The sequence below is a fragment of the Leucopleurus acutus genome, assembly GCF_964270905.1.
Source record: "Leucopleurus acutus genome assembly, chromosome: 7".
In the NCBI taxonomy this organism is placed as follows: Eukaryota; Metazoa; Chordata; class Mammalia; order Artiodactyla; family Delphinidae; genus Leucopleurus; species Leucopleurus acutus.
Window position 1 is genome coordinate 106,928,685 of NC_139150.1, and position 20,495 is coordinate 106,949,179.

Sequence of the window (20,495 nt, forward strand, 5' to 3'; positions counted from 1 at the left end):
CATTTGAGGATGGAGGGGATGCCTCTCGGGTTCTCTCACAGGACAGTGTGACATCTCAGAGACCAAGGGTGACAGGAGAAGCAGCTCTGACCTTGGGTGGACTGAGAGAGGGAGTGTTGAGTGTGTGCACGTGTATGTTGGGAGGGGGAAGGTGGGGCAAGCAGGGAAAGTGAGCGAAGAGAATGGAAATGAACACTTATTGAGTACCCACTGTATGCTTGACACTTTTTCTGTGTTATTCGTGAAATCCTTTCAGTGACTCTGTGATTAGTAGTATTTCTATTCCTAGTTTATAGATGAGGAAACTAAGACTTAAAGAGTATAGAGCTACAGCACAAGAATCTAGCCAATATTTTATAATAACTGTAAATGGATTATAACCTTTAAAAATTGTGAATCACTGTATTGTACACCTATAACCTATATAATATTGTACATCAACTATACTTAAATTAAAAAGAAAAAGAAAAAGGAAAGACAGAAGAGTATCAGGAGCTTCCCTGAGGCTGAATAGGTAGTAAGTGTTTGAGTGTATAGGCCTGGCTCAAACTGACCGCCTTCGGTGCTTCTGAACCTGTGTCTCCAACAGCCCAGGAATTTGGCAGAGCAAAGAGACAAGTGAAATGAGAACTTTTTTTTTCTTTGTTCAGCACTACATTTTCCCTCCATATAATCATTGGGTTTCCACTTCAGAAGCCTCAAGGAAGATCTGAGCTCTCCATAAACTGGCAGTATGGTTTCTAGGAGTACCTCCATTATAAAGCCCACCATAATTATAAAAGATGGTCCATTAACTTTTCAAAGAATTCCAGTCCAATCCATTAGACACCACCCCCGCCCCCTGCCCCATGCAGCCTAATACGGCAAGGTGCCATGATAGGTGATAGAAGGAAAACTGGGTCCAGAGAGGCGGGCCCTGTGTTCTTAGTTCATGGTGCAGGGAGCCAGCAGTCATCCCATCAGGCAGACCACGTAAATGGCTGAGTGCAGAGGCTTGGACATGCCTTGGGGTTCCAAGAAGAGACACCTTATGTCTGAATGGCATTCTGGAAAGACTTAGGGAGAAGGTGATATCTGAAATTACTCAGGGCAGGTCGGCAGGGTTTCCAAAGGTGGAGGTGGGTGGAAGATGCAGACCATGAGCGGGTAACGTGATGGCCAGCGAGGGTGGAATGGCACAGAGTGTTCTGGTTTGGCTGAGGAAAGGGTATAGATGTTAGAACTTTAATAACCACCTTAATCGTGTTGGTTATAACACACGCGCATTAGAGAAAATTTGGAAAATATATAAAAACACAAAAGGGAGCAACCAGAGGCAACTATTATTCTAATATTTTATTGTATTTCCTTCCAGACTGTGTATCTATCAATCTGTGTAAACATTTTAAAAAAACTTCTTTTTGATTATGACAATTGGAATACATAAATTCTTGCAGAAATTTGGAAAATACTGAAGACTATAAAGAAGAAAATAAAAGTCACCTGTAATCTTACTCAGAGTTAATAACCACTATTAACATTTTGACGTATTCCCCTTGAGTCTGTTTGTCAAAGTGTAAACAGACTAAACAAAACATGAACATATTCTTCATACAGTTTAATATTTTGCTTTTTTCCCCTTAACATTATTTTGGATATTTTTACATGTAATCAAATAATCTTAGAAAAGTGGGTACATAGTACTCTACTCCAAATTATGGGTGGACCATTATTTATTAAATACTTTCTCTACTTCTGAATATTTAGGTTGGTTAAAATTTTTTATTATTATCAATAATGCTGTTAAAATATTTCTGGAAAATCAATATTTGCCAATTGAAAATTTTTTCCCACAACTGCTTCATAGGAGTGGAATCATAGGATTAAAAGGTGTTATTAATGCTTAAGGCTCTTGCATGTTACCTACTCATGGTTTTAAAGAAGACAAAGGACACATTGGAAAGTGTCTGTGAAGGAAATTGACCTGAAAGCAATGGGTGGGAGTGAGGGAGCAAAGCTGAGGTGGGAGAACAGTTGAAGAGGCAGCAACTGGCCGGAACTAGGGTGGTGATAGGAAAGGGATAAGAATATGAGGGACAAATAACAGGACACTGGGAGACTGTTGAGGCTGAGACCGATAAAAGGGAAGAAAAATGGTGATTCTCACCTTTCCTATTAAGGGTCTGGGAAAATTCCAGTGTAATTAAAACAGAGACATCAGAAGAAGATGCTGGCTTGGTTGGTTAACTAGGTATTAGATATTTTGAATTCAAGGTGTCAGGGAGCCTTCCAGGTGGAGATACCCAGCAGGGAGTTGGAAATGCATCTTTCTAAAGCTTTCTTAGGTGGATGGTCAGGGGTTAGACCTGTGGGTTAAGAGCCATTTCCAAATAGAGGATATGTGGTTTGAACTATATAGAAAAAGGCTGCTTTAAATGCAGAAAAAGGAAAGTGTACCTTACAGCAAGTTAAAACGGGCAAAGTGACTTTGTGAGCTCGAGCTGTCAAACTGCAAAGGAGTTGGGGGGGAGTATGCGATCTCAGAAGTGGGGTGGCTGTGTCACGCTCGCTATCCTGTCTACCTTTCCAGGATCCTAGTCGTGGAGGTAACCCTGGAAATGATTGCGAACGTGGCTGTGTTCTGAGTAAAGTCTAAAAGTAGGGAAAAGAGCTGGAAGAGAGGGGATATTTGGATGAAATGTGAAAGGAACATGGGTGCCTGCACATGTACTGTTGAAAGCCCAGCCTCCTTTTCGTTTGCAGTCTGACAGGGTGGAGCATTCTTCCTAACCTACCTGATGTCTGAAGGCTGTTATTCAGTGACACCCGTCGCAGGCAGAGCAGGAGAAGGGGGCATGCTAGTGAGCAGAGCATGGAATATACTAGGGAGCAGAACTTGTTCTAGCCAGTTTATGCAGAGTCCTGAGGCAGGTAAGTAAGACTGCCTTCAAATGTGCCAGAGTTGTAGTGGTCAGCTTCTCATTTATTTTTAGAAAAACAGCATTTCAAAAATCACAGATCTTTACTCATCAGGTCAAAAATTGCAGTGTGAATGCAAAGGGCTTTTTGAAAATTTGAAGTTTCTTTAAAGTTCTTTCTGAAGATTTCAGCTGAGTATCATAAATGCTAAGGGAAAATAAAGTAATTCCCAAAAGTATTAAAAAATCCCATAGCCACAGATAATATTCATGAGAAATGACAGGTAAAAAGTTTGAGTATAAATGCAGGAATCTAAAGGTAACTCTAAATTTTTAAAAATCCAGCAGGAGTTTTGGAAAATTTTTATCAAGTAACAAGTTTTAACAATTGTAGTCTGCAGACCACTGGCATCAGTTATCACCTTGGGATAAAATATTCTTTAAAGAACCATTTGGTTATATTCTGTAAAAGACACCTCTTATGCTCCAGGACTCCAAGGTTCACCTGTGTCTTGCGGTAGGCCATAAAATAAGTCTCAGCAGATTTCAAAAGAACACAATAAAGACCATGTTCTCTAAGTACAATGCATCAAAATGAAAAGCTAGTATAAGAAACAGGCCATATATTTGGAAACTAAATTGTACACCCTTAACTAATCCTTGAGTTAAAAGGAAGTAACTTGGAAATTATAAAATATTTAGAAAAGAATGATGAGGAAAGTGCTGCATATTTAAATATGTGGGATATATTTAAAGCAAAACTTAGAGGAAAATATATAGCCTTAAATACATTTATCAAAAAACAAGAACACTTGAAAATTAAATAAGCTAAGTATTCATATCAAGAAAGTAGGAAAGGAACAGAATAAAAGTAAACTGTACAACAGGATAACCATAAAGAAAGAGCAGACATAGGAAACGAACCAAAAAAAAAAAAAAGAGGATCAGTGAAAGCCAAGATTTGTTCTGTGATGAAAACGTCTAAAAACAAAAATAGAAATAGGAAAACTTGAATAAACACATAACAATGAGACAGCTAGTTTTTCCTAATCCCTCCCTTCTGCTCTCCAAAGACACAAGGTCTAGGTGGTTCAGAAAGTTTTATTGTAACTCCAAGGAACAAATAGATTTTTCTAATGCAACATTACATAGGAGGAAAAAAAAAAAAGAAAAAAAGAAATGTTAACCAGTCCATTTTATGAGGCCAATATAACCTTGATTCTAATTCTGGACAAGTTAGTATAAGGAAATAAAATTACGACGTATTTTCCTTATGAACATAAATGAAAAAAATTGAAATAACATATTAGGAAAAGTAATTCTTCAGTATTAAAAGGCATTATGAGTAGGTAAAGTTTACTGAAGGATGGTTCAGAAAAATTTATAAATGTAATATATTACTTTAAGAAATTACAGGATTTGGAAACCCTATGATCATCTCAAAAGAATGCAAGCATTGTTAAAACTCAAATCTCATTCACGGCAAAAAGCTCTTTCTTTACAACTAGGAATGGAAGGAAACTTTCCTAACCTGAAAAAGAGTACCTGCTGAAAACCTACAGCAAACCTCATCCTTATTGGAGCATTCTCTCTAACATTAGGATGAGACAAGGCTTCCCACCATCACCCCTGTTATTCAGCATTGTGTGGAAGGTCCTAGCCAATGCAATAAAATGAGATAAAGGAAGGAGAATAATAATGGGACAGGGAGATATAAAACTGTTAAAATCAGTTAGAATCATCCTTGTCTCCCTGTTTCTCTCAAACCCTGCTTCCGATCTGTCAGGAAATCCTTTTGGTTCTACAAAAAGTATCCCAAATCTGATCATGACTTGTGACTTCCCCTGCTATTCCCAGGTCTGACCCACCCGTATCTCTCACTTGGGCTATAGCAGTAGTTTCCTAAGCATTCCCTGCTTCTGTGGTTAGTCCACTCCAGTCTGTTCTCAGCAGAGAACAGCCAGAGCGAACCTTGTAAAACATGAGTTATGTCATTCCCCTCTCCTGCCCAGAACTCAGCCATGGCTGTTCATTTCACTCGGAGTAAAATCCAAAGTCCTTGCAGTAGCCCCCAAGGCCCTACACGATCCGGCTTACCTGATCCACGTCCCACCGCTTCCCCCTGCTCACTCCACCCAAGCCATCCTGGCTTCTTTCCTGCCACTTAAACATAGCAGGCATGTTCTTGGTGCCTTTGTAGTGATGCTTTTCTCTGCCTGGAACACTGCGTACCCCAGATAGCTGAATGAGTGACCTCCTTACTGCCTTCAAGTCTTGATTGAAGTCACCGTCTCTTTGAGGTCCACCCCAAGACCTTATTTAATATTGCACCTTCCCCAGCACTCCTGATCCCTCTGACTCTGTTTTCCTTTTCTTTTCTTTTTTAATAGCTCTTTACCTCTTACTTGCTATATTGTGTGCTTCTTTCTTTCTTTCTTTCTTTTTTTTTTTTGCGGTACGCGGGCCTCTCACTGCTGTGGCCTCTCCCGTTGCGGAGCACAGGCTCCAGACGCACAGGCTCAGCGGCCATGGCTCACGGGCCCAGCCGCTCCGCGGCATGTGGGATCTTCCCGGACTGGGGCATGAACCCATGTCCCCTGCATCGGCAGGCGGACTCTCAACCACTGCGCCACCAGGGAAGCCCTGTGTGCTTATTTCTTATTTTTAGTGTATATTATTTGTCTTTTGCCACTAGAGTGTAAGCTCTGTAAGGGGTTAGGATCTTTGTTTTGTTCACTCATGTATTCCATGTGCTGAGAGCACTTCTTGGCACATGGTAAGCAACGAATAAATATTTGTTGAATATGTGAATGAAGAGCAGTGTGTTATTAGTGCAGGAACAGACAAATGAATGGAATATAACAGATAGCCCAGAAAGAGGATCACTCATAATGATATAGAGATGACATTAGAGATAAATGAGGAAGTAATAGATTACTTAATAAATAATAATTTATTTTGGGTACTTGGTTATCCATATGGAAAAAAGTAAATTGAATTCCTACTTCATACCCTACACAAAAAATTATTTCCAGATGGATTAGCAACCTAAAATGAAGATCAAAACTAAAAGTTCTGAAAATATAGGATACTATCTTTATGACTTTAATGTATAGAAAGAGTTCTTATGCATTATATACAAAAGACACAAATTATAAAGGAAAATATAGAGAAATTTAACCACAATTAAAATTTAAAATACTTGCATGACAATAGGCATCAAATGAAGGTAAAAGGCACATCAGATACAAGATGATATCTGCAAACATAAAATTGACAAAAGAATAGTGTTCTGAATATATAAAAACTCCAACAAATCAACAAGAAAAATATAATCTAATAGAAAAATGGACAAAAGCAGTTTACAAAAGAGAAAACATGAATGGCCAATATACAATATGAAAAGATGCTTAACCTTACTGGTAATTAACCAAGTATATGTTAAAATCACAATGAGGTAAAATTCTGAAACATCTCATTGGCTAAAATTTATATAACTTGTGACACCAAATGTTTTCAAGGCCCAAGAGAGATCTCCTACGCTGCTTGTGGGTCAGTTCCACCTGGCAAGCTCTTTTTGCTTGCTTGTCCCTGGACACAAGGAGCCAAAGTGCCTAGGCAACAGCAGCAGCATATAATTCAGTGGACTCTTGTTGTGTTCCCTGATGAACCTGTACCCTTTGGGGGACCAGGACCTCTAACTCTATCTACAGAGCCAAGAGTTCTGGGACAGGAAGTACAAAGTCTCCCAGTGGGTCATTAGGAATGATGGTAAGTGGAGCCAATCCTGTTTTCACCCCTTTTTTCTAATACATGTATTTTTCTTTTTTGGGACACAGTACCCCAGTATCTTTGGGGTCATTGATTCACTGCATATTTAGTGTTCTGAAAGATAGCACTGTACCCTCACAGAGAATTGTCCCTGAACTGGTGCTGCAACTGTGCCTCGGGGATGTTCCAGTGCTTAATCAGGACGGCAGCTTCTGGGTGGTGTGGTATATAATAAGATAGGTGGAAACTGTAGTCATGGGTTCATTGCTGCATCTTTTGTGCTGTCAACCCGGTCTCCTGGTCTGAAACAGTGTTACATGTAACAGTAGTTGGCTGAGATTCTGAAAGCAGGAAAGTGAAACCCACGCTTGGAATATGTCTGTTACTGGTAGAACAAACCACTGGCCCTTTCAGCATGGAAGGAACCCAGCGTTTCCCCTTTGCCACCCAGTGGTTGGTTGTTCCCCTTGAGAAATGGTGCTGCACCAGGTGCTTGGAGTTGATATTTGGTGACGGCAGTAGTGGATAAAACTTGGTAAGTGGGAGTCCACTGTTGTGCCAGTGTTGACTCCATCTCTGCCACCATGGCCACTTTGTTCCTGTGGCCATCATGCCAGTACTGGGGTGGCCAATGGAACAGGCTGACCAGGCTGACCAACAAAGCCAGGTCACTTTGTCAGCTTTGTTGTTCAGTGCCTCTTTCTTGGTGGATGCCCGCTGACTGGCTTTAACATGTGATGCAGATATCTTCATAGCACATACTCACTCCTGTGTCCATCCACATGTTTCTACCTCAGATTTCCTTGTTCCTGATCTTTCAGTATTTTTGTTTCTGGATTCTCACTAGCCAGCCAAGCCATTTTCTAAAGGCTTGATTTCTAAAGTTGGGCCATTTCCCTTCCACATGAAGTGGGTAACTGGTGCACTGTTTGAAGGTCACCAGTTGGGAGGATTTTCCTTTATCACTATTTATTATGGCCACTCCTGAGTGAGACTACAGTGTGGCTGCTATGAATTTTTGGCTTGCATCTGTACATAGTAAGCCAGCCATTTATAAACCAAAATCCAGCCTTTTTCTTGTCCTTCAGCTGGTTGTATAACATCCCCTTACATCCATAGGTGTGAACTGAGGGAGTGGTTTTGGTGCAACCCTGGTGGACGCTGTGGGAGTCTGGCTACTATTCCTACAAGACCACCTGGTCCTGGTTATGTGTGATTCCAGACGCACAGCTTCTGTCTTGTGATGGATTGCTGTTGCACTCTTTCGACATTATGATTTGGTGGGTCTGACAAGACTTAGATTTTGATGGGCAGTTTTAGCCACATGGTCTCATAGCTGGGCACTCTGCAGTAAGTATCACTAGTACCCAAGTGATGGTCTTGAGGTACCTATTCTCATTTAAAGAAACAAGCCTTCTTGGAGAAATGGCTGATTCCAGACATGGGGTAGGAAATATACAAGCCTGGAACATCCTGTCATACCAGATAGCAAGGAAGCAGTAAGAGACTATTGAGAGTATTTCAAAAGGGACTCAGGAGACAATTTGAAGAGGCTCTCCCTAGCCAAAGATATGACAGGTAGAGCTTACAAGAGAGGGGTAACTGAAAGGTGAAACATATCAAATATGTTTAAATAAATGTGTTTATAATGATATTTTAGAAACTAATTGGTCAGACTTCCCTGGTAGCACAGTGGTTAAGAATCTGCCTGCCAGTGTAGGGCACACGGGTTCAAGCCCTGGTCTGGGAAGACCCCACATGCCGTGGAGCAACTAAGCCCGTGTGCTACAACTACTGAACCTGCACTCTAGAGCCCATGAGCCACAACTGCTGAGCCCGCATGCCACAACTACTGAAGCCTGTGCACCTAGAGCCCATGCTTCACAACAAGAGAAGCCACTGCAATGAGAAGCCTGTGCATTGCAACAAAGAGTAGCCCCTGCTCGCTGCCACTAGAGATAGCCTGCGCACAGCAACAAAGACCCCATGCAGCCATAAATTTAAAAAAAAAAATCTTAAAAAAAAATTGGTAAACCTTGGAGTGGGCAAGTTCATCATCTTGAAGACTGCTAAGTCAATCGACATAATCCAACATTTATCTTCCCTTTATTTTATGAACTGTACCACCGAGTAACAAAATAATAGTTGCGGGGAAGCTTTTCACTCTAAAGGTATTTCAACTAATGAATGAAAAAGAAGTGAGAGAATTGAAAATCACCATTTTGCAGCTCTCAAGGAATTAACACATCTAAGCATTGAGCATCAGTAGATGCTAACATCACAAAAAGAGAGATGGCCAGACATTATGTGCTTCCTGATCAAAGAACATAGAAACCAGTCTGTAAAGACTGGAAGAAGTGTTTACTCCTTCAAATGCACAGACCCTAGAATGTATGTATATGTATAACTGAATCACTTTGCTGTACAGCAGAAATTAACACATTGTAAATCAACTATACTTCAATAAAATAAAATTTTGAAAAATGCACAGACACTAATGCAAGGCTACATGGATCATGAAGAATCAGGCAAATATGACACCGCCAAAAGAAACGAATACAGCTCTAAAGGCAAAGAAACGGAGATCTGTGCTTTGCCTGACAACGAATTCAAAATAATCGTCTTAAAGAAATTGAATGAAATGCAAGAGAACACAGGTAGACAACTAAACAAAATCAAGAAAATGATGCATGAATAAAGTGAAAAGTTTAATAAAGAAATAAAACCATAAAAAGAGCTAAACAGAATTATTGGAGCTGAAGAATACAATGAAATGTTGGAGTTCAGTAGAGAATTTCAACAACAGATTTGTTCATGTAGAAGAATTAATCAGTGAACGCAAAGACAAATCATTTGAAATTAGCTATTTAGAGGAACAAAAAGGACAAAGAATGAAAAAGAGTGAAGAAAACTTATGCGAATTATGTGATACCCTCAAGTGTTTGAAGATTTCCATCATGGGAGTCCTAGAAGGAGAAGAGAGAGAGAAAGGAGCGAAAAGATTATTTAAAGAAATAATAGCTGAAAACTCTGCAAGTCTTGGGAATGATAATGACACGCAAGTATTGGAAGCTCAAAGGACCCCAAGCAGGATCAACCCAAAGAACATTACTCTGAGATACATTGTAATTAAAATGTTAAAAGCCAAAGACAAGGGTAGAATTTTGAAAGCAGCAAGAGAAAAATGACTTGTCCTATGCAAGGGGATCTCCATGAGGCTATCAGTGGATTTCTCTGCAGAAACTTTGCAGACCAGTAGGTGGTGGGATGGTATATTCAAAGTGCTGAAAGAAAAAACTGCCAGGTAAGAATACTATACCAAACAAAACTGTCCTTCAGAAATGAAGAAGAGTTAAAGACATTCCCAGATAAACAAAAGGTATGGGAGTTCATCACCACTAGACCTGCCTTAGAAGAAATGTTAAGAGAGTTCTTCAAGTCGAAATGAAAGGATGCTAAGTAAACAATGTGAAAATATATAAAAGTATAAAACTGACTGGTAAAGGTAAAAATGCAGTCAAATGCAGAACACCCTAATTCTGTAATGGAGGTGTGTAAATCACTTTAACTCTAGTAGAAAAGTTAAAAACCAATAATATTAAAAATAACTATAGCTGTAGTAACTTATTAACAGATGAACAATATAAAAAAAATGTAAAGTGTGACATCAATAGCATAAAATGTGAGGGAAAGAGAAGTAAAAGTATAGAGTTTTTGTACGTAATCGAAGCTAAGTTATCAGCTTAAAATAGACTATTATATCTATAAGATGTTTAATGTGAGCCTTATGGTAACCACAAAGGAAAAAACCTATAATAGTTACACAAAAGACAAAGGTATTAAAGAATACTATTACAAAAGACAAATTATAAAGGAAGACAGTAAGAGAGGAAAAAGAAAGAAGGAAGTAAAAAAAAAGGCAGTCAGAAAATAATGAGTAAAATGGCAATAGAAAGTTCTTACCTATCAGTAATTACTTTAAACATAAATGAACTAAATTCTTCATTCAAAAGACACATAGTGGCTGAATGGATTTAAAAAAAATAACAGTATTCAACAATATGCTGCCTATAAGAGACTCACACTAGCTTTAAGTACACACATAGGTAGAAAGCAAAGGGATGGAAAAAGATACTCCATGCAAATGGTAACGAACAGATAACAGGAGTGACTATACTTATATCAGATAAAATAGACTTTCGTTCAGAATTGGTCACAAGAGACAAAGAAGGTGACTACACAGTGACAAAGGGATTAATTCATCAAGAGGATATAACAATTGTAAATATATGTATCCAGCATTGGAACATCTAAATATTTAAGGCAAATATTAACAGAACTGAAGGGAGAAATAGGCAGCAATAAAATAATAGTAGTAGACGTCAATACCCCTCTTTTAACATCTGGTAGATCACCCAGACAGAAAATTAATAAGGAAACAGTAGATATGAATAACACTAGAAACTAAATATACCTGACAGACATATACAGAATATTACATCCAACAGCACCAGAATACACATTCTTTGCAAGCACACATGGAATATTCTCCAGGATCGAATATATATTAGGCCACAAAGCAAGCCTTAACAAATTTAAGAAAACTGAAATTACATCTAGTATGTTTTCCAAACACAATGGTATGAAAGTGGAAATAAATAACAGGAGGAAAACTGAAATATTCAAAAGTAGTGGAAATCAAACTATACACTCCTGAGTTAAAGAAGAAATCAAAAGGGAATTCAAGAAAGTATTTGGAGACAAATGAAAATGAAAACACAAATACCAAAACTTATAGGATGCAGTAAAAACATTCCCAAGAGGGAAGCTTATAGTGATAAATGCGTACATTGAAGAAAAAGAAATATCTCAAATAAACAACCTTACTTTACACCTTAAGGATTCAGAAAAAGAATAATCTAAGCCTAAAGTTACCAGAAGGAAGGAAATAATAAAGATCACAGCAGAAGTAAATGAAATCAAGACTAGAAAGAAAACAGAAAAAAATCATTGAAACTAAGAGTTGTTTTTTTGAAAAAGATAAACAGAATTGGTAAGCCTTTAGCTAGACTAACCAAGAATAAAGGAGAGTGGGCTCAAACAAACAAAACTATAAATGAGACATTACAACTGATACCACAGAAATACAAAGGATCATAAAAGACTGCTGTGAAAAAGTATACACCAACAAATTGGATAACCTAGAAGAAATGCGTAAGTGCCTAGAAACATACAGCCCACCAAGACTGAATCATGAAGACAGAAAATCTGAGCAAACCAATTAAGGAGACTGAGATAGTAATAAAAAAAATCCTGCCCCCTCAAAAAGACCCAGGACCAGATATCTTCACTGGCAAATTCTGCCAAACATTTAAAGAAGAATTAACGCTAGTCCTCAAACTCTTCCAAAAAAACTGAAGAGGAGGGGACAGTCTCAAACTAATTTTACGAGGCCAGCATTACCCTGATATAAAAGCCAGATAAAGATGCTACAAGGGAAGAAAACTACAAGCCAGGATCACTGAATAATGTAGATGCAAAAATTCTCAACAAAATATTAGCAAATCAAATTCAACAGCACATTGGAAGGATCACATACCATGATCAAGCAGGATTTATCCCTGGGATGCAAGGATGGGTCAACAGCTGCAAATCAGTAAATGAGATATACCAGATTAATAGAATGAAGGATAAAAATTATGACTCTCAATAGATGCAGAAAAATCACTTGCCAAAATTCAACACCCTTTCATGACAAAAGCTCTCAAACAAATTTGAGAGGTATAGGAGAAACATACTTCAATGTAATAAAGGCCAAATATGACAGACCCACAGATAATGTCATAGTCAGTGGTGAAAAGCTGAAAGCTTTTCTGTCGGGATCAGAAACAAGACACTCTCTATACGCCTATTATAATACTGGAAATCTTATCCAGAGCAATTAGGCAAGAAATGGAAATTAAAGGTATCCTATCAGAAAGGAAGAAGTAAAATTGTCTGTCAATGACATGGTCTTATATATAGAATACCCTAAGGACTTCACCAAAAAACTGTTAAAAGTAATCAATGAATTCAATAAAGTTACAGTAATGTAACATATGAAAATCAGTTGCATTTCCATACAGTAAAAATGAAATATCTGAAAGAGAAATAGAGAAAACAATCTCACTCACAATAGCATCAAAAGCAATAAAATAATCAGGAATAAATTTACCCAAGGAAGTGACAAATATTTATACTGTAAACTATAAGACATTGATGAAAGAAATTGAAGAAGGCACAAATAAGAGGAGAGATATCTCATGTTCATGGGTTGGAAAGATTAATATTTTAAAATGTCCATACTACCCAAGGCCATTCTATAGATTAAATGTAATTCCACATCAAACCCAATATCAAAATTCCAATGGCATTTTTTACAGAAATAGAAAAAATAATCCTAAAATGTGTATGGAACCAAAAAAGATCCCAAAGAGCCAAATCAATTTTGAGAAAGAAGAACAAAGCTGAAGGCATCACACTTCCTGATTTCAAATTATACTACAAAACTATAGTAATCAAAACAATATGTTACTGCAATAAAAACAGACACATAGACCAATGAAATAGAATAGAATAGAATAGAATAGAAGAGAGCCCGAAAATAAACTCATGCATATATGGTCAACTAACACTTGACAATGGAGCCAAGAGTACTCAGTGGGGAAAAGTCTATTAAATAAATGATGTTGAGAGAAATGGATATTCACATACAAAAAAATGGACCCCTATCTCACACCACTCACAAAAATTAACTTGAAATGAATTGAAGACTTGAATGTAAAGATCTGAAACCATAGAACTCCTAGAAGGAAACATAGAGAAAAAAAACTCCTTGACATTGGCCTTGGCAATGTTATTTTGGATATGACACCAAAAGCACAGGCAACAAAGCAAAAATAAACAAGTGACATTACATCAAACTAAAAAGCTTATGCACAGCCACGGAAACAGCAGAATGAAGAAGCAATGGAATGGAGAAAATATTTGCAAACCATGTATCAGATAAGGGGTTAATATCCAAAATATATAGGGAACACATACAATTCAATAACCCTCCCTCAAAAAAAACCCCTCCAAATTATCTGATTGAAAATGGCAGAGGACCTGAATAGACATTTTTCTCAGAAGACTTACAAATGGTCAAGTACATGAAAAGATGCTCAGCATCACTGATCATCAGGGAAATGCAAATCAAACCCACAATGAGATATCACTTCACATCTGTTAGAATGGCTACTGCTGAAAAGGCAAAAGATAACAAGGATGGCAAGGATGTGGAGAAAAGAGAACCCTAGTGCACTGTTGGTGGGAATGTAAGTAGGTAAAGCCATTATGGAAAACAGAATGGAGGTTTCTCAGAAATTAGAAATAGAACTACCGAATAATCAAGCAATCCCACTTCTGGGTATATATCCAAAGGCAATGAAATCAGTATCTCGAAGAGATATCTGCACTCCCGTGTTCATTCCAGCATTATCAGCCATAGCCAAGAGATGGAAACAACCTAAATGGCTATTAACAGACTAATGGATAAGGATGGTGTGCTATTGATGTGTATATAAATATATATATGTGTGTGTGTGTGTGTGTGTGTATATATATACATACATAATGTAATATTAGCCATAAAAAAACAAAGGAATTCTGTCATTTGTGACAATGTGGGTAGACCTTTAGGGCATTATCCTAAATGAAATAAGTCATACAGAGAAAGACAAATACTGTATAAATTCACTTACATTAGAAGCTAAAAAAGCAGACAAATTCATAGAACAGAGAGTAGAATGGTGGTTTCCAGAGGTTGTTGGGGGAATTGTTTACAAACTTCCAGTTATAAGATGAGTAAGTTCTGGGGATCTAATATTCATCATGGTGACTATAGTTAATGATACTGTACTTTATAGTTGACAGTTACCAAGAGAGTAGATTTTAAATATTCTCACTACAAAAAGATTGTAATTGTGTGAGGTGATAAATGTGTTAACTAAGCTTATTGTTTTAATTATTTCACAGTATATATGTGTGTCAAATATGTGATGACGTTATAAATGTCATATGTCAATTATATACCAATAAAGCTGGAAAAAATCTTTTAAAAAGTTTAAAAAATTACATAGTACCACCTATAGTTTTGCCTAAAGGATGAAATCTGAGGTTGATCACGCCTCTGGATCCAGCAGCAAATTTGCAGGAAATATTGAGGATAGAGGAACAAGTTGAATTGCACCACAAGAATGCAATTGGCAAAATCCACACTGTGGGAAATTCTGCAGGTCAAGTGGCTCATGTTTTCTTCAATAGATAAATTAAAAGGAAAAGAATGGAGAGGGAACCTGTCAATTGAAAGAACTTTAAAGACATAATCAGATTTTTTTAAATGAGCAAGACCAAAGTATAGTATCAGAATGGATAACTTGAGTGGTAAAAATATAAAGAAACATAAGGAAGTAAATACTATAAAATTCAGACAGTGGTTAGTTTTGGGGGGAGGAAGGGAGTTGTGACTGGGGTGTAATACAAGGAGGGATTTCTGGGGTGGGTGGCAAAGTTCTAAATCTTGACCTGGGTGGTGGTTAGTAGGCCATTTGAGTAATGATAGACATTGAATTTTGCATCTGTTTTAGGTGGTTTTTCTGTATCTGTTTTACTTTATAATAAAAGGTTAAAATATAAAATATTTAAAATAAAATAGTGCACACTACATCTTCTTTGATGATATTCATGTTGTTTACTAGACTACTATAAATTCTGAGAAATTCTGCCATTAATAAACCTTGCTTTGTTTAAACCACACACACACTTGAAGCAAAATAAAAGAATGCTTAGGTTATACTGGAAGCCACTAGATAAAACATCTGATTGCTTCAAGGAGGAGTTTTATTCTTAGAGCTTCTGCTTATCCTAAGTTAAGTACCTTTCTAAAAATTTTGACATTGGTTCTATAACAGTTCCCTGGAGGATTATTTCAGCCACCCATGGCCGCCCTTGGAGACCTTTGTCCAGCTGGAGCTAGTTCATTCTCCCTGCTATCAGAGGTCTTATCTTGATCCTTATTAAACATAAAAGGGGGTTAAATATCTCTCTACCTGCAATAAATTTTTGTTTGGTCATTTTAAGTTTTACGTCACGAGGATGTAGTGAAGGTGTAAAAGATATAGACTCTGGGGCCGTCTGTGTGGTACTATAGACAATGGTCAGGAAAGGCTGGTTGCTAAAATAGCCTGTTATCTACCATGTGTGGAGAATACTGAAGGCGTGCAGTACTCTTCGGTACCATCACTGTTAGTCGCTGTGAGATACAGAAATATTTTATTCGGTGAACTCCTCAGTTTCTGAACTTCAGGGGCTACGGTGCCTCAGCTTGGCACACCGCACGGCTCCTGGATACCTTTGTGGCCTTTTATGTTTGGTAATGCTGCCCAGCTCCTTTTCTACCTGTCCTTCTCCAGAGATTCCCTGTCATCATTCCTGTGATGGTTCATTTTATGTGTCGACTTGACTTGGCCAAGGGATGCCCAGAAAGCTGGTAAAACATCATTTCTGGGTGTGTCTGTGAGCGTTTCTGGAAGAGATTAGCATTTGAATCAGTACACTGAGTAGATCAACCTCACCAGTGCGGGTGGGCATCATCCAAACCACTGAGGGTCTGCACAGAACCAAATGACAGAGGGAGGGTGAATTCACTGTCTTTGCTTGAGCTGGGACACCCGTCTCCTCCTGTCCTTGAGCGTCAGTGCTCCTGGTTATCAGGCCTTCAGACTTAGACTGGGATTCACATCATTGGTTCTCAGGCTTTCAGGTTTGGACTAGAATTATAATACCACCTTTCCTGGGCCTCCAGCTTGCAGACTGTAGCTCATGGGACTCCTCAGCCTCCATAACTGTGGGAGCCAATTCATCATAATGAATCTCTCTGTATATATATATTTGTATAAATCCTGTTGGTTCTGTTTCTTTGGAGAACCTTGACTAATATAATTCCCTCATCCCAGGAATGCAGGGAAGTAAAATTAGCAGTGAATCCTTGTTTCAGAGACTTGAGGATAGTCAATTTTAGTAAATACTCAGTAAATATTTAGTTATATTCACTAGCAGCAAACAATTCACTTGTAAACAGGAAAAATGGTATCTAGTGATGTGTAACTTGAACAATGCATATGCTTATGTTTTTCCTTGAATTTTTTTTCTTTCCCTTAAAAAATGTATGTATTTGGGCTTCCTTGGTGGTGCAGTGGTTGAGAGTCCGCCTGCCGATGCAGGGGACACAGGTTCGAGCCCTGTTCCAGGAAGATCCCACATGCCGCAGTGCAACTTATCCTGTGCACCACAACTACTGAGCCTGTGCTCTAGAGCCTGCGAGCCACAACTACTGAGCTCACGTGCCACAACTACTGAAGCCTGCGTGCCTAGAGCCCATGCTCTGCAACAAGAGAAGCCACCGCAATGAGAAGCCTGTGCACCACAATGAAGAGTAGCCCCCGCTTGCCTCAACTAGAGAAAGCCCGCGCGCAGCAGTGAAGACCCAACACAGCCAAAAAAAAAAAAAAAAAAAATCTATTCCTGGCTTCTGAAAAAAATAATAAAATAAAGTAATGTAAATCTATTACATACAAACTTGAAAAATGAAAAAAAATATTTGTATATTCTCACCGCTGCAATATAATCATGATTATGATTTTATATATTTCTTTCTAGTCTGTTTTGGTATGAATTTTTTTCATAGTTTTGTAATAAAACCATGCATATAACTGTGATTTTCCCTTTTAAACTTAGCCTTAGGTAATTGTGATATAATTATATACATATTTCCATATTGCATTGTTATCACAAGAGTAATTTTTTTACTGCATTAAACTTCATCATTTGGCTCTATCATATTTTTTAACTGTTAACCTACTTTTGGTTAGTATGTTTCCCATCACAGTTGAGCAAATATATTTTTTATAATGTATAACATCATGCACATTTCTTTTTGGTTGTTGCTCTGAATTCTTAAAGTAGTATATTAACAGGTGTCAGGAATTTCAGTAAACTTCTATCTAATTTTTCTTCTAGCTCTAACTTTTCTTTTAGTCATCGAATCTAGCAAATCTAGTGATTGTTAAAGTAGGAGGAATATATTCATTTGCCAGCTGTTGTTCTACCCACGATCTTAATGATACATGACTTAATAAAGCCATGTAAAACTTGAGTGAGGCAGTAGTCTTGTTTACATCTAGGAATTGACCACAGAATAGCAGTTGTGGACAGTTTAGAAACTCATGGTAGAAAAATGAAGATTCTTTATTTGGAGCCCAGGAGAAGTAATGCAGCGTTTTAGATGTGTGTAAGTATGTGCATCCTTGGGAGATGGTTCTTAGTTTTCATTATATGTTCAAAGGAATCCAATAACTAACCACTGGTGTGAGCCCAATGTTTGTTAGTTGAATGGAATGCCATTTTTGTGAGTTTCTTTATTTGTTGTTCCCTCTTTCCCTGCCTTCCCCTGTCTCTCTTTCCTTATTCATTATGTTCAGTACTCGAACTCAGAAAAAGGTTCTTTTTGGTGAGCAGTGATTTATCACATGAAAGTTTCTAATGACTTAAAAAATTTTAAAAAACAACACATGTGAAATCGTTAATCAAATACTGTGTCAATCTGTTTTGATTTGGGGAAGTTTTCCCATTTAAATCAGTAATTTAGTGTTACCTTCCTTTGTTAGAATTTTTAAAGAAAGCACGACCAGGATGCTGATCATTAAATAAATTTCTGCTATTCCTACAACTTACTATGTTTTGACAAGTCCATAATGAACTGAGAGTTGAAATCATTCATCAAATGCAGTTATCCTTTTGCTGCGTTATTTCAAAAGGTAGAGCTTTACCAACTCCATTAAAATTTGAGGCTTTCTAAGTTTTTGCACAACTAAAGCAAAGAGACATTCTGTTAAAATAACCTTAAATAAAATTCTTTTTAGATGTTAAAAACTCTACTTCTTTAAAACATAAGATCTTAGTCATTTTTGATTACCAGATGACAGGAAAAACTTCTCTTTTCTAGTGTAACAGGGCTTCTGATATGCAATGACCACCTTGTTTTTGACAAAGGACTAACCAGTATCGTATTTTTTCTTAGGAATGGGCTGTTTCTGGGGAGCTGAAAGGAAATTCTGGACCCTGAAAGGAGTATATTCAACTCAAGTTGGTTATGCAGGAGGCTACACTCCCAATCCTACTTATGAGGAAGTCTGCTCAGGTAGGAAGAATTTGCTCTATCATATAAGGAACAAGGACGGACTTGTCCCTGCTGGCGGATGACAGGATCTTTAAAATGGAAATAATTTTTTTGTGTGTTTTCTCAGTCTTCTCTTGCCTGTTTCTATAAATATACTTGCTGGCCTTTCACTTCATATTTTTAGAAGATAATGGACTTCCTACGGAATGTGTCATTTAGCGTTTGTTGCAGAAAAATCACCCTGAAACTTAATCGCTAAAACAATCATTTGTTACCTTATGATTCTGTGGGTCAGCAGTTTAGACTAAGCTCAGCCTGGTGGTTCTTCTGCTGGTTTCATCTGGGTTCATTCATGTGATTCCAGTCAACTGGTGGGTTGCCTGGGGGCTAGTTGGCCTTTGATGGCTTCGCTCATACATCTGGCAGTTGCTGCTGGCTGTCACTTCCTCTTGCCTGGGGTTATGGGGATGATGGAACGTATGTCTTCACACACTGGCCTGGGTGAATTCATGTGATGGTGGATGCAGCGATTAGGAGCAGTAAGAGAGGGCAAGCACCATTCTGCTAGTACTTTTCAAGTCTCTGAGTCACATTCACTATTGGTCCCATTGACCAAAGCAGGTCACATGATCTAGCCCAGAATCTGTGTGGGAGGGACTTCCCAAAGGCAGGTGTACAGGGAGATGTGAAGAAATTGGGACCATCACCACATCACTCTATCACCTGGGACAAATATGTCATATACCAGACTTGTTTTCTTGAGGGAAAGACACTAAAAATCAGGCTATAATGAAGGGATTGTCAAACTGTGGCTTGCAGGCTAAATCCTGCCTGCTGCCTGTTTATATAAAGTTTTTTTTTTAAACACAGACATGACTGTTTATTTATGTTATCTGTGAATGTTTTCATGCCACAGTTGCAGTCGAGTGGATGCATCTGAGACAGTATGGCCTGTGAAACCTAAAATGTTTATGATCTGGCCCTTTACAGAAAAATATTTGCTGACCGGGATAGGCAGTTGCCTCCATGGCAAATTCTAGCTCAATTACCAGATAACCTTTCTGGAATTTGTTTTGTTTTGTTATTTCTGGCCTTCAAGGATTTCCTTTTATCTTTCTGCCAGCTCTGGTTGCATTTAAAACACATTATTTTTCTCTTAAAAATGTTTTTTCATTTTAAATATAAAAGTGATATATATTTAAGGTGTACAACATGATACTTTGATATACATAGTGAAACAGTTACTAATAGTTAAGCTAATTAACATACCAATCTCCTCATGTACTTTTTTTGTGTGGTGAGAGCACCTTTGATCTACTCTCTTAGCAAATTCCAAGTATACAATACAGTATTACTAAGTACAGTCACCATGCTGTACCTTGTATCTCTACAGCTAATTCATCTTACATAAATAAACGTTTGTACCCTTTGACCAACATCTCCCCATTTCCCTGGTAACCACCATTCTACTCTCTGCTTCTGTGAGTTCGATTTTTTTAGACTCCACTTATAAGTGAGACGGTGCAGTATTCTTTTTCTGTGTCTAGTTTATTTCACTTAGCATAGTGTCC

The 20,495-nt window shown here is 37.9% G+C and overlaps 1 protein-coding gene across 1 annotated transcript in view; it reads left to right on the forward strand.

Annotated features, from left to right (window-relative positions):
* MSRA (methionine sulfoxide reductase A) overlaps positions 1–20,495 on the forward strand; it is a 371,460-nt gene that overhangs the window by 160,968 nt on the left and 189,997 nt on the right. Inside the window, exon 3 of the mRNA XM_082843176.1 lies at positions 18,826–18,945. Coding sequence (XP_082699302.1) covers positions 18,826–18,945 — 120 coding nt within the window. The remainder of the gene's footprint in view (positions 1–18,825; positions 18,946–20,495) is intronic.